Raw genomic sequence first — 14,941 nt, 5'->3', positions numbered from 1 at the left:
ACAGTATAACTTCAAGATGCTTCAGCTCAAAAGTACTTCTAAAATATTAATAAAATGATTATTCAATTTTGGGGGAAGAAGGGGCTGACACAGGAAAAGATAATACACAAAACAATCTAAATCTAAATAGAGTGATTAAATTAGGATTTGATTTTCCCACTAAAAAACTCTCATTTCAGTAAGTTTTCATTCCTTGACCTGATCATATGAAAATTATAGTACTTCAAAACTCAATACAAATACACAGTACAGGAGAATATTACATAAAACTGTATAAAAACCCCAAATCCTAAAAGTACTTCTCTAGATTATTAGAATATTGCTAGAACAAAACTGGAGTAAGTACAAAGGTATATGGTCAACACTTTGAATCTCACATATACTAATTTGTAATACTAAATGAAACTTTTTGAAAAAATACATGAAACCTTTAGAAAATTATTTCTATATATGCTTAAATACAAGAATACTTACCATTCTCTTCATTATTCAACCCTAAAATTATCTATTTTTTTATTTCTAATTGCATATCCACGAAATTCTTGAGAACTTAGTTTAGGTTGTGGAGTCAAAGATAAACAGGATTACAGAAAATACTTCTTTACCTTCTTGCTCCACTTTACAATATGATAAACCCACATCTCTAGACGAGCAGTGATACCTAAGCAGTCTGAGAAGATGGTCAGTGTGGATGGACAGATGTCTCTGGATGTCAAAGCGCCCCAGCTCAGTGTAGCACGTATGCGAAGGCAGAGGTGGGATTAGTCTTTCTTATCCAGCTACTGAGGATTCAATGACAAATCTGTCACTCCAAGAAAAGATACAGCATCATTCCTGTTGTTAGGTTCTCAAATGCAGAAAATGATTTATAGTTTCTAGTTTCAGCAAAGAAAAATAAATTAGAATATTTTGGAGCCAATAAATTAACATCTTAGAAGGATTTCATCTTGTTGGGGAAAAGCTCTTTAAATAATAATAGTAAAATATACTATATTCAAATATGATCTAATCATTTTTAGCACTGTATAATTTATACAAGGCTTCTTATTCAATTGAGCTCTGAATTACCCTGGAATGTATTTGATAATCAATATTAACAAAGAGCCTAGATAGAGGTTTAGAAAAAAAGAGATAAATACAGGAGAACTTTCAGTCCAGATAGGATGGCATAGATTCATATTTATTGTTCTTCCCTGCTAAGTACAACTATAAACCCTGGAAATAATGTAAGAGACAACAAAAGGAAAACTGAAAGGTAGAAATAGGATGGGGGCCATTTAGGAACTGCAGGCCTGGAGGAACAACATAGAAGCAGGGAGTCTTCCAACTTCACACTCAACAGCAGAAAGTGAGCCAGGCACAGTGCCTGTGATGTGCAATCTCGTAACAACAGAAGGCTGCCCAGGTAGGCTCATTCCTCTCTGGACTGAAGAGCACTCTGCCAAAAAAGAGCTGGCAAGCTGTATGTGGCAAAACTATCACTCAAAAATGAAGTGAAAATGAAGACATTCTTAAGAAAAAATTAACAACTATGTCACAAGCAGACCTAACTTTAAAGAATGGCTAAAGGAAGTTCTTCAAACAAATGTGGTAAAAGAAAGAATTCTGAAAATCGAAAAGAAAAAAGGAAGAGCATATATAATTGTTTTTCAAAATGTTTGAGTACCTATGAAGCCACAAAAACCTACTTGTAAAAATAAAACATTTTGACCTATATTTATAAGGATCTTTAAAAACCACTTGATAAAATGTGTCCTTAAGTGAGAAAATCAAAGTATTAATTTTTCATTATTGATATGCCACTGCAATAGGTTTTTAAACATTTGTAAGTTTTAGATTTTTTTCTATTTAAATACAGATGATTAGTTATATCCTATGGTTCAACCTCAGGAGGATTTGTAGCCACTGGTCTCATGTTGTGAGCCCATAAAAATTCTCATAAAGCAGCTGCAAACCTGGGCTATTAAAACTTAGATTTCTTCTACAGTACAGGATTGTGGCAAAACTGTTATTAATACTAAATCCCAACCTGAGTGTTCTATTTTCCCCAGTTCTTACCTTTTACTTCTATTTTTAAAAATGATGACAATTCTTATTTTTGTTTGTTTGGAGGATATAAAAGAGAACTATATTTTGAATTTGTTAAAAAGTAAATATTTCCAGTCGCAAAATGCAAGACTGGGAACCTTAGAGACCAATGCCTCATTTAATGGATGGGAAAAAACACTGTGAAAGGATGACTGGCATTATCAGTTCCTAGTCAATTGCTCCAAACTAATATTTCACATTTAAAGCCAAAGTTCCAATGAAAAAGACTACAACACGCATGCCACATTGGAGGTTTACTAGAAAAAATTTCAGAGTTGTAACAACAAATTTTAAGTTAAGTATTTAATTTTAAGAACATTTAACATATTAAAAGTGTTTTGCTAAAACTAATGCCTTACTTCAGGTATTGATGAATTCTGAAAGTATTTGCCTAGACTATTAATACTGGGAAAAAAAGACCTCAGTCTGTGTGCTTTCTTCTACTGTCTTTTACATTTCCTGAGAAGGATGTACATTCATGAAATCTACTGTGGTAAGCAGCACTCACAGCTGCTCTGGGATATCCACCCTAGTAATCAGGTATGTGCTGCAGCAGGACTAGCCACTGGGGCTGAGTGTCACTTCCCTGACCCTGAGTGTCACAGGCACCGTTGAGCTGGAAAGAGACTGAAGAAGCTATGTGCAGCTGGGAGCTTGGACACTGGAGCAGAGAGGCAGCCAGGGCAGTGCAAGCTCGGGCTATCTTTTCCCCAACCTTGGACGCTAGCAGAACTGTGAGCTGGAAACTGAGCTGCAGCAATAGAAGCCAGACCTGTTGGAGACTGAAGAAACAGTGGCATGATGAGGGTGTTAGCTATGAAACTCACCCACCAGCATCCCCGGGGACACCAATGGCTCCTGATCAAGGGACATGCCAGGCAACAGTACTGAAGGTCACTCTTGAGTGTCATCCTCACCAACAGCAACTGTCTCCACTATACATACCCTCAAAGAGGTATGTAGGCCCTGGAGTATTTTTCCTTGTCTATTGCTTTTGCTTATAGATTAAGTTTGGTCTTTGTTAGTTTTTTGCTTTTGCTTCTAGTGTTCTATGTTGCTCCGTTATATTTTCTCACATTAGTGATTGCTTCACAGAGAAATCTAACTCTATCACTGTCTTCCATGTTTTCTCTTACTTTCTCACTTATTTTTCTTTCTGTTTTTGCAGTACTGAGGATGGAACCCAGCACCTTTGCACTGGGCTACCTCAACTTTTTTCCTCTCTCTTTATTGAGGCAAGGTTTTGCTGAGTTATTAAGTAGCCCAGGCTGGGCTTGTACTTGCAATTCTGCCTCTACCTCCGAGAGTGCTCGGACTACAGACGTGTGCTACTCATCTGGCTCCTCTGTCTTTACTTCCCCTCTCATGACCTCTTCTATCTCTTTGCTTATTCCCTCTTTTAAAAAAATCTCTTTTATATATGATCAGTATCAAACTGAATATAACTTACTATTTATTTCTGTCCTTTCCTGAGTTACTGAAATAATAGATCTTTTAAAATAAGTTTTTGTTTAAAATATATGATAATATATACTTTGTTTATCAATTGTTGATATTACTGGTAGTTACTCTCTTCTCTCAAAGCAGTGCTAGGGGTTGGACATCAGACCCAGAGCAGCCTGATTTGGTAGTACCACACAGACATACCCAAAACCCCAGGCACAACATCACAAAGAGAAAGCCACTTACTGCACACATCTAAAGTGGTAGAGACAACCATCCCAGCCAATCTGACCTCAACACAAAAACACATTTATGATGAGAAGACAAGGCAATAATTTGCCTCCCAAAATTTGTAACTCCCGAAAAGCTGATTCCAATAGGTACTGAAGTTCATGAAATTCCAAAGAATTTAAAATCCTGTTAAAATGATTGATGAGATCAAAGTACAGACAAATAAGCAGCTAAACAAATCAATTACTAAGATAATCAATAAGCTCATAGAAGCAGCTGAGTGAATTAAGGAAGACAATGAATGCAGGACATGAAAGACAATGTCAGTAAAGAGACTAAGAGGTTCTGCAAAAGAACCAAGCATAAATCCTGGAAATGAAAAACCTCTGTAAGTCAAATTTAAACCTCAAGTGAAAGTCTCCATAGTATGAAAGATGAATGAGAAGAATATTGGGGCATGAAAGCAAGGTGGATGGACTACAATGTTCAGACAGTAAAAAGAAAAAATAAACAGTGAACAGGTTACTTCAGTAGATCTTAGATAATGCTAAAAGAAAAAAATTAACAATCATTGGCCCAGAAGAGGATGAGAAAAAATAGACTAATGGCATAGAAAAATCTGTTCATTGCAATGATCACAGAAAATTTCCCAAATCTGAGTAATAAGATGGATGCCCAAGTAATAGAGGCATGGAAAATTCAAATAGACATGACCAGAAAAGAACTTCTCCACAACACATCATAGTCAAAATGCCAAAAATTCAGAACAAAGAAACAAAACTGAAAGTGGCTAAAGAGAACACTAAATCACTGATAAGGGCAAACTGTCAGGATAATAGCAGACTTCTCAACAGAAACCTTAAAGGCAAGAAAGACTTGGAGTGATGTATTTCAAGTCCTGGAAGAATATAATTGCCAACTCATATTACTATATCCTGCAAGGCTATCTTTCAAAACTGAAGGAGACATAAAGTCCTTCTCAACAAGTAAAAACTGAAGAAACTCAGGATCACAAAGCCAGCACTGCAGAAAATACCCAGGACAGTGAGGGCAAATCTTTTAGAGATGAGTGCCCAAACTGCAACCCAAAACTCATTTATTGCAAAGTGCCAACAATGCAATTAAACCTGAATACTGAGATTTTAGTTTAGAAAAAAAATTCATACATTATCATCTTTTGTCTTAAAATAAAAACAACACGTGCCATAGGTTCGCTACCTCTGATCTAGGGGAATCCTAATGAAAGAAGACAACCACAACCACAAGACCACAGGGAAGAACTAGGGGAATAGATAAACAAATGAGAATCACAAATGAATCACACACTAGAAAAACAACAAAATGATAGGAATTAGCATATACTTTTCAATAATACCAGTTCATGTAAACGTCCTTAATTCTCTAAAAGACAGATTGGCAGATTGGATGAAAAAACAAGACCTACCTATATGTCGCCTAACAGAAATATACCTCATTGACAAAGATATACACAGTATGAAAGTGACAGGATGGAAAATAACATGCCAAGCAGCCGGAACTTGAAAGCAAGCAGGAGTAGCCGTACTTATACCCAACAAAATAGACTTCGAATTAAAATTGGTCAGAAAAGACAAAGAAAGCCTCTACAAATTGGTAATGGGAACAATTCACCGAGAAGACAATTGTAAATATATATGCACCAAATGCTGCCACACATCATTTCATAAAACCAATACTACTTGACCTGAAAGGACAGATACCAGTAGAATCTACTGGGGGACTTCAACACCCGACTCTCACAAATATATAAGTCAACCAGACAAGGAACATTAAACTACATTACAGATCAAATAGATTCAACAGACATCTACAAAGTGTTCCATTCAATAACAGCAGAATACGCACTGTTTTCAACAGCTCACAGAACTTTCTCCAAAACAGACCATATTTTAGGCCATAAAGCAAGTCTCAATAAATATGTTTTTTCTTTTTTTGGTACGGGGGATCGAACTTGGGACCTTGAGCTTGCAAGGCAGGTGCTAGAACCACTTAGCTAAATTCCCAGCTTCCATAAGATTATTTCAAGTGTTTAATATTTATTGAGACGTGGGCCAGGGATTTAGCCCAGTGGTTGCTGCCTGCCTCACAAGCACAAGGTCCTGAGTTTGAACCCCATTACCAAAGACAAACAAACAAACAAATAGTGTAAATAATCTCATGGATCAGATCACAACGGAATGAAGTAAGAACCAACAGCCAAACCAAAAAAAAAAACAAAACCCAAAACACAAGTTAACTAACCAGAAACTACAAAAACACATGAAGATTGAATAATATACACTTGAATGATCGATCAGTGGGGTCACTGCAGAAATCAGGAGAAATTTAAATATTCTCAGAATCAAACAATAATGGAAACAACATATCAGAATCTGTGGGACACAATGAAGGCAGTTGTAAGAGAGAAGTTTATAGCTATGAATGCCTACGTTAAGAAAAACTGAGAATGCTGAATCTCAAGGTCCTAGAAAAACAAGAAAAAACAAACCTAAAACCAGTAGAAGGAAAGAATAAAGACCAGAGTGGAACTTCATGAAATAGAGACTAAATTATAACAGATACCACTGAAATCCAGAAGATTATTAGAAACTATTTTGAAAACTTACATTCTAATAAATTGAAAAAGAAGGAATTCCTAGACAACATGATCTACCAAAATTGAACTAAGACTGGTACAAATTCCCTATGATGAATGTTACCATTATGCATATCTAAAATATACTATTAAATGCTTTACTAAAAACAAAATTGAACCAAGAAGACTGAGAAAATCTAAACAGACCAGTAACAAGCAATGAGATTGATGCAGTAATAAAAACACTTATCTACCAACTAAGAAAAGCCCTGGTCCCAACAGATTTACTGCTCAATTTTACTAGATCTTTAGAGAAGAACAAACACCAATGCACCTCAAACTTTTCCATGTAATAGAAAGAGAAAGCATGGCTCCAAATTCTTTCTACACAGCAGCATTATCTGGATGCCAAAACCATGTAAGAAATCAACAAAGAAACAAACTACAAGCTAAAATCCTTGATGAATATAAATGTAAAAATTCTCAATAAGATTCTTGTAAACACAATACAAAGCACATTAAAAAGATCCCAGAAATGCAAGGATGGCTCAAGATAAATAAATTAATAAATGCAATATCCCATATAAATAGAATCAAGAATTTAAAAAATCACATCATGATCTCAATATATGCAGAAAAAGCTTTTGACAAAATCCAACATTCCTTCACATTAAAAAAAAAACAGAAACCCCACAAATAACTGTATAGAAGGATCTTCTCTCAAATAAGTAAAAGCCATAATGACAAACATATGGCCAACATCATACTTAAGAGGGAAAACCCAAAAGTATTGCCTCTAAAATAAAAAACAAGACAAAACTGTACAGTACACAAAAGTTTAGCCAAAATGGGAATGTAAACTCTTGAAATCAGTATGGTAATTCCTCAAAAACTAAAAATACAAATACCATTTGATCCAGCTGTACAAGTCCTGCTACCTTCCCAAAAGAAGTAATGGCATACCATAGTGATACACGTGTATCTATTTTACAGTGGGACAATTCACAAAAGGTAAGCTGTGGAAATAGCCTAGATGCTCGCTAACATGAATGGATAGAGAAAATGTGGTGCATATATACACAACAGAATATCAGCCAAAAGAATGAAATCATGTCATCTGCAAGAAAATGGATGGAACTGGAGAACATCGTGTTAAATGAAATAAGCCAGACTCAGACAGTTATATATTACAAGTTTTCTTATATGAGAAACCTAAACAATCACACCAGAGAAGACAAGAAACTAGAATGCAGTCCTCAGGAGATGGGAAGAGGATCAGGAAGAGGATCAGGGAGAGGATGAAGAAAGGGAGAAGGGAATGCTGGAATTGAAAATGAGGAAGAATTGTTATATGTATGTACCAATTTTCCAGAATGAACCTCACTATTCCGTATTAATATGCACTAATAAAAAAAGATGTTTACTCTTCTCAGGAGCTGTCAGTACAAAACTGGGAGGGGGCATAGGAACCAATTAATAATATTAGTGATCACAGAAAATTAGGGGTGGAATTGGTGGAATTAGTGGTAGAATAGAAATTTGTTACTGTGTCTAGGGTCTACACAACAGGCACTGTAACAGGGACTTTAATTTCTTCAGTCTTTACAATTTCTCCATAATTAGATACTGTACATGAACCTGATTTTTTTATATATATATAAAAAAAAATCAGAGAGGTCATAAATTGTTCAAGGTCACCAAACTAAGAGTGGTAAAAAGAGCGTTGAATTTGAATACTATGTGAATAAAAAACCCCGTATCTTTATATTATCCCAACAAGAAGCTGCAGAATATAGGAAAAGATAACTTCATTGGGATAAATTGAGGATAGCTTGATGGAAGAAGGAAAAGTTAGTAAAATGACAATTCTGGAAATATTCCAAACTGAATGAAAGAGGGTACTTGAATAGGGATTAGAAATCCAGGATATAACAAAGGAAAAACCTCCAACAAAACTGAGCAATGAGGACAAAGAACCATTTCAGAATAGGCAAATGTCCTGTTCCAGGAATAGAGAACAGCCTTGAGAATAACAATAATCTTGTGAGCAAAGTTATTAGATGTGAAGGATAAAATGTAGAATTTATTTAACCTAATCACATACAACCTTTCTAGAAATCAGGCTGCATATTATATTACAAATAAACTTACTGTTTTCAAGGCATAATTTTAAATATATAAATAATTTAAGATGGAAGAGAAAGCATGATTTTTTTTAAAACCTGAAATTATTGGACAACACTGAAAATGGTATCCAAGGCAGTTTCTTACACATGTATGTATTATAGATCATCATACTGAAAGTTAGGATAAACATTAAAATCTTTGAAAAACAAAGATAATGAAAAAGTCTTCCTGAAAAACTGGTAATTTTCAAGAAAAGTCAATTTAGTTATTTAAATAAATTTAAAATTTGTGGGCAAATTGTTGTTCCTTTTCTGGGTTTCTACCACCTATAAAGACATATTCTTTTGCAAATAATGTTCAGATTTTAGAGGAGTACGTACTGTTTTCCACAGTTGCTTTTCTTATCTACTTTGTTAAGCTCAAAATTGAATGAATGAAATTCAAATGAATTAAAAAGTAAGCTAGGGAGGGTCGGGGATTTAGCTCAGTGGCACCACGCCTGTCTTGCATGTGCAAGATCCTGAGTTTAATCCCCAGTACCAAAAAAAAAAGTAAGTTAGGAAGTGGATTTCCTTTTTCAAAGCAGGATTTAGATTTGATGCAAGAAAATATAGAACAAAGTTTTTAATTTCTGTATTTAAAAAAAACAGTAGTAAAAGACAGTGGTTTTACCACTAGGGTTTTGGTCATGTTTCCACTGATGTTTTTTTCTCAAAATAAAAATTTTGTTTTCAGTCTTTGGAAATAAATAGAATCCCCCAAAATCTGAAGCAAGAATCTTGCTCTCAAAAATAGTACTTTACTAGCTTTCAAGTTAGTTGCATTTTGAGGCTGTTTATAAAGTACTTTTACTCCTTCTTAGTTTAAAATAATCTGATTCAAACACCAAACTATATATTTTTCCTCTGACTAGTTCCTATGTTACAACTGAGACATTCACAAAGAAAAATAAAAATGATAATCTCCTTATAGATACAATATTTTTAGACTTATATCTTAAATTGGGTTGTGCAATATTTGCTTAATCTTTGCTCTGTGTATTATGATGTTCTTTGTTCTCATCCACGTAGGGGATGAGCTGATTATTTATGTCTTAACAATAGGAGTTGGTGTACCACAGTGAGAATGTTTTTTCCCTTAATCTGAGAGGCAGTCACTAACAAGCTTCAGCTGGAAATGCTTGATGTAAAAACAGTGTGAACCTGTTCCTGGGCTAATAAACTGTTCTTTCTGCCAACAAAAGGAAATCAATTTACAAGTGTAATTAATTTTTAACATGCTCATTATTTTTATACTTTCATAGGTTGGTACATATGTCAACTGATTTATGAAATATCCTATTGTGCTTGTCCTGGAGAAGCTTTATGATCCAAAGCATATTAAATTATTTAAATAAATGAACTTAATATGTGAAATGTCACTGTATGAATTCCACACAACTCAGCAAGCATTACATTTAATCTGACACTGGATGATGTGATGACTGCCATTTTGACACACACAATGTAGAAGAGGTGAGTGTAGCACATGGAAAAGACGGGCAAATATTGTCAAAGCAATGCAAAAAGGAAAGTAGATTGTTAGTCTTTAAATATGTTGATATAAACAAAAAGCAGCATGCATTTTTATACATAGAAGAGCTAAAGGCAGTGCCTTTCAACTCAGGAACATTTTAGCACACAAATAACTGAAATCTTTAGCAGGGAGAAGAGCCGAAGTGTGCATTAGGAGGATGGAAGGTCATTCATTTGGTGAGTAGATCTTATGTTTATGGCACTGTGCATGAGACACAAAAATAAAAAGACAAGGTCTACACCCTCAATGAATTCATGTAGTGGGAGATAAATATACAATAAAATGGTAATGACACGATAGGAATGCTACGCATGTGTATGATATGAATAAACACAATTATGTGATTACAGAGGAGGGATAAACTAATAGCACAGGTGGCGAAGTGTGGATTCACTAAGAAATAGCATTTGGCGGATGGACCATGAAGCACAAAAGAGCTGGAGTGCAACACTTTGCATGCAACAGCGCAAAATAAGAAAAACCAGTGTGTTTTCAGAGATGAGTGGGGAGCTCATGGGGAATAAGGTACAGGATGAATTAAGGAAGCAGCAGAAAGTGGCACAGACTTAGAAGGGCCTTATAAGAAAGGCCAGGGAATGCAGGTCTGGTTTTATAGATAATGCAACTATAAAGTATAAGCAGAAAAATAAGGCTAGATTTATTTTTTAAGGTTTATGCTGATGCCTGTGTGGAAAATCAGCTAGCTAGACAATGTCTCATGACAGTCATACCAGATAGGAAGTCGATGCAGTAGTCAAAGACACAATGAAGGTGTAGATTTAAGGCAAGGGCAGTAGCGGTGGAAAAAAAAGAATATGTTCAACCAACATTTCCATCTACGAGGAAAAACAGACTGTCTTGTTGATCAACTAAGTGGACAGCTTAAGAGAATTTCTCCTTTTAGCTAAACTGGAAATTATAAATTGTTTTCCTAGCACTTAACAATAGTTATGCCACATAGTATATGCTTAGTAAAGAATGGGTGAATAAATGATTAGTTTTAAAATGTAAGGCTAAAACTCCACAGAGAATGTTTAGGGAATGATGTGGTTCATCACATCTGTGTAATACATATGGAACACTCAGGTACAATTTGAGTTTAGGCAGCAATTTTGGCGGAGAGCTATAAGATAAAAGACAGAAACACAGACTTCCCATCACCAAATACATAGCATTTGACACCAGGGAGTACATGAAACAGTTCCGGATAAATCTAGTTTCCTTTCTTATTCTGGATTATAGGGCAAGATTACTTTCTATTTTTAGAATTAAACCACCAGAGTGCCTGAAAGTAAGGGAACAATTACCTTCTAACCTAAAGGTGACTCGGGCTTAGGAACCATAAGTTTTCATTAGGGAAAAGGACAAGGAGTTTTCTGTAGCAGCATGTGCACAAATGGGTAGTGCAGTATGACTACAAAGGGGCACATGTGCCAGCATGCCAAGGAACTCCAATTCACTGTGTGCTACTGAGCTGCCACTGGAAACTCCCTTAAGCACCACCATTTTGTATCACCATCTTCTTACAAAGTATTTTTAAATGTAGAACACCATTTCCATAATGGGATTTTCCAAATCATTTATCTCCTAACTTGTTATTAAAACTTCTTTTCTAATTAAAACTAGTCATAAAGCTCTACCTAATGTATGGATTTACCTATACAGTCACTATGTTAATAGTGCTGAGTCTCTTACATACACATTTGCGAGAATATATACATACAAACATTTTTTGCATGTTTCAGCCAAAATAATGCTAAGTCAAACACAATTTATTGGTGTTGAATACATTTTCAAAAAAAAATGTGAGTAATGGATATAACTTTGGCATATTTATTGGATGCAATACTAGGTTTTCAGAAAGGTAGTTATAAAATATTGCCTATAAAAATAAGGTACCAGTGTATTATTTTATACGAAAGTGGAGAGCATAATTTATACAACTTTCTTATCCCTTAGGCAGTATTATACATGTCACCCTTAAGCAATGGTTCCATTTTTCCAGGGTTCTGTAAAAATGCCTACTGCTGGACTGATATATTCACAAAGGCAAAGTGGTTACACTGGAGAAATTTAACACCTGATTTAGGGAAGACAAGAGAAGAGCAGGGGAAAATACTGTTCTTTTACAAATGAGAACAAGAAAAACCTTTTACCCTGGGGCAGTAGAGTGAAATATATTGTGCTTTTTATTATCCTTGGTAATGAGTAATATTAGTATTCCTTACACTAGTGCAGCTAGTGAAAATCATAGATCAACTTTATTCTTTTCAATCATGAGGCATCCCAAACCAGTTTTTTAAAAATCTCCTGAAATAGACACCTTCAGCAGAGTGGTGTCATGGCAGAGCAGTAATACATCCACACCGGGAGTAGCAGGAGATCTGAGAATCTCATTTACTGCGCCAGTGGAGGCTGAGCATCATGGAGGTGGTGCTCTTAGTTGCTAGGGAAGAGCAGGCCTCTTTCAAACAGCATCCCTGCTGACCTATTCATCAGCAAAGGAGGCACTAAGTAAGGCTCCTTTACCATCCTTGGAATGGAATGCCTCCCAATCTCAGTTGTGGTTAAAGAAAAACATAGTAAGACTATTAGAAAATGTTAGCATTTGAGATATTTTTCTGTCATTTACATAATTTACCTTAATAGCATCAAGTATTTCAGCTGAGTATTACTGAGACACTGGAATGCTGGTACAAGACAAAGGAAGGACAGAGAAATTACAAAGGAATAGCTCTTCACATTTCTAATACTCCAATACTGCGGGTTTTTTTAAAAAGAAAAATTGTCCCTTTTAGCCACCAAATTTAATGTATATAGAGATAATATTCCGACTCAAATTACTTTATATGAATATCTTATAGCTAGTTTTCAGGATGTTACATTTTATATGGATCAAAGCCTTTCTAATCAGTATGTATTAGTATTCTATTAACTATGATTTCTAATATTATGTGACTAGCATTTAACAAATGTAATTACTTTTTGTAAAAATGCTAGAACCATAATGTTATGCAACATGCAAATTAACTTAAGTAAAAAGGTTATTTGCTTAAAGTGTTTTGGGTTAAAAATCTGAAAGCATAGTCTAAAATACTGAATATACAAGAAAAATAACAATGAATATAATTATGAAGTATTTGAAATATAGCAACATAGCTTTTTAAAGAAAGTCATTCAGACAGCTTGTTACAGCCACATACAGTACACTGCTAATCTGCCCATCACTTAAGTTCCAAGTGTTACTATTTAATTAGGTGTTAACAAAACTTAGTTATGACACAGGTATCACACATCATTGCTCCAAATACTAAATTCAAGGCATATCACAAGGCAACGGTCTACATAGCAAATTTGCTATCATTAGGCAGACAACAAATATCTAATATCAAGGACCAAGTCCTACTAAAGCAAAAAAAACACCCCAAAACAAACCACCAAATATTTTATTTTTTAATTACTGTATTTAAATAGTAAGCAGTTATGATTCACTTTAAGTGTTTAAGTATTACTTATTCTGCATATACCTGTCCTGAGTAAATACACACACTCACCATTAACTTAACACAAGCTACAATCTGGTACCTGCACCAGCACAAGGGAAAGGGTGTGAAAGCCAGACTATTTTCTTCCCTTCTGTATCCTTTTTCTAACACAGTACCTGAAATGTACGGAAATCTAGTAGATAGCAAAAAGAAAAAAAAAAAAAAAATTGTTAAATAAAATTTTAAGCAGAGAAAATAATAAATTTCAACTGAGAAAAAAAGATAATGACTTTGAATTTGAAGCTTGAATTAAAGTTATTTTTATTTTTAATGTATTACAATTAAATAAACATTAACAAAATCTTTACTTTAAAAAACTCAAAACAACAAATACCACATCTCTATCTGTATTTGAAGAACAATGCTACCAATCTAGCTTCAGCTGAACAAAATGTTAGCTACTCCAACAAGTACAGTGAAACATCTTTCTACAGCCATGGTGAATTAGAGATGAAGCATTTGCTTCAAGAAAATGTCATAGATAAAATAACTAAATTATCACTCTGCTTTCTGATTAATGATAAATTCATTTAGAAAAAAATAAAATACTTGAAATATATCCTATTTAGCTCATAAAATCTAAATGAGTAGAAAGCTTAGTTGCAACCTTTGTGAATTGACTGACTCATGATGAAAAATTCAACTCATGCAACAAACAAGTCCAAATATATCATATCCTGATATGTAGTATGCATGAGTCCAAAAGCATAGAAAGCAGAAATTAATACATATATTTCAAAAAAACACATATTTTTATATTAGTCTGTGATCCCAAAGGCTTTTTATTCATGCTCACATGAATAAAAATAAATTTACAAGTCAATTTAAATTTTTTCTTAGTAAGTCAACCATATACAAAAACCTTAGAAATTACCTATTACAAAAACATTCAATTTATAAGCATGGGAAATAAAACTACTTTTTAACAGAACTATGCTCCTTTTTTACCTTTCAGCTGTTTTCTTCATATTAATTTGAATATATTTTATAATAAAATAACTTATTTAAACCTTTAAAATGGCAGAATTACAGTAAATTATCTTGAAAACTTATTTTTCAAAATGTCAATTGGTAAAATAAGATTAATAATTATATGACATTAAAAAGATGTATAATTAAACACCCCTTTTAAAAACATTTTTCCTTTAAAAAGTGTCAAAACCTATACCAAGGATTTTAGAAATACATTCTCCAGCAATTTTATCCTTATGAAAAAAATAAAGTGATGTAGTTCAATACTGTATTTTCAAATAACTGTTAGGTTTGACAGTCCTTCTATTCCTGTCGTCTTCATGTAACTATAAGATTAACACAAGGA

At 34.2% G+C, this 14,941-nt stretch overlaps 1 protein-coding gene across 3 annotated transcripts in view; it reads right to left on the bottom strand.

The window, feature by feature from the left end:
* Window positions 1-14,941, bottom strand: part of Orc5 (origin recognition complex subunit 5) — a 134,202-nt gene that overhangs the window by 84,550 nt on the left and 34,711 nt on the right. The window contains exon 13 of one of the 3 annotated variants that reach the window (XM_087206528.1): window positions 662-13,756. The exons of the other annotated variants lie outside the window; for them this stretch is intronic. Coding sequence (XP_087062654.1) covers window positions 13,700-13,756 — 57 coding nt within the window. The 3' untranslated portion in view covers window positions 662-13,699. Of the gene's footprint in view, window positions 1-661; window positions 13,757-14,941 lie in introns of those variants that run through there. 3 annotated transcript variants of the gene reach the window in all.

Source organism: Heterocephalus glaber, unplaced genomic scaffold (assembly GCF_053883595.1).
Source record: "Heterocephalus glaber isolate CG9 unplaced genomic scaffold, H.glaber_assembly_v1.0 deba00000676, whole genome shotgun sequence".
In the NCBI taxonomy this organism is placed as follows: Eukaryota; Metazoa; Chordata; class Mammalia; order Rodentia; family Bathyergidae; genus Heterocephalus; species Heterocephalus glaber.
Note: the sequence above shows the minus strand (reverse complement) of the source record. Positions and strands in the feature narration are given on the sequence as shown.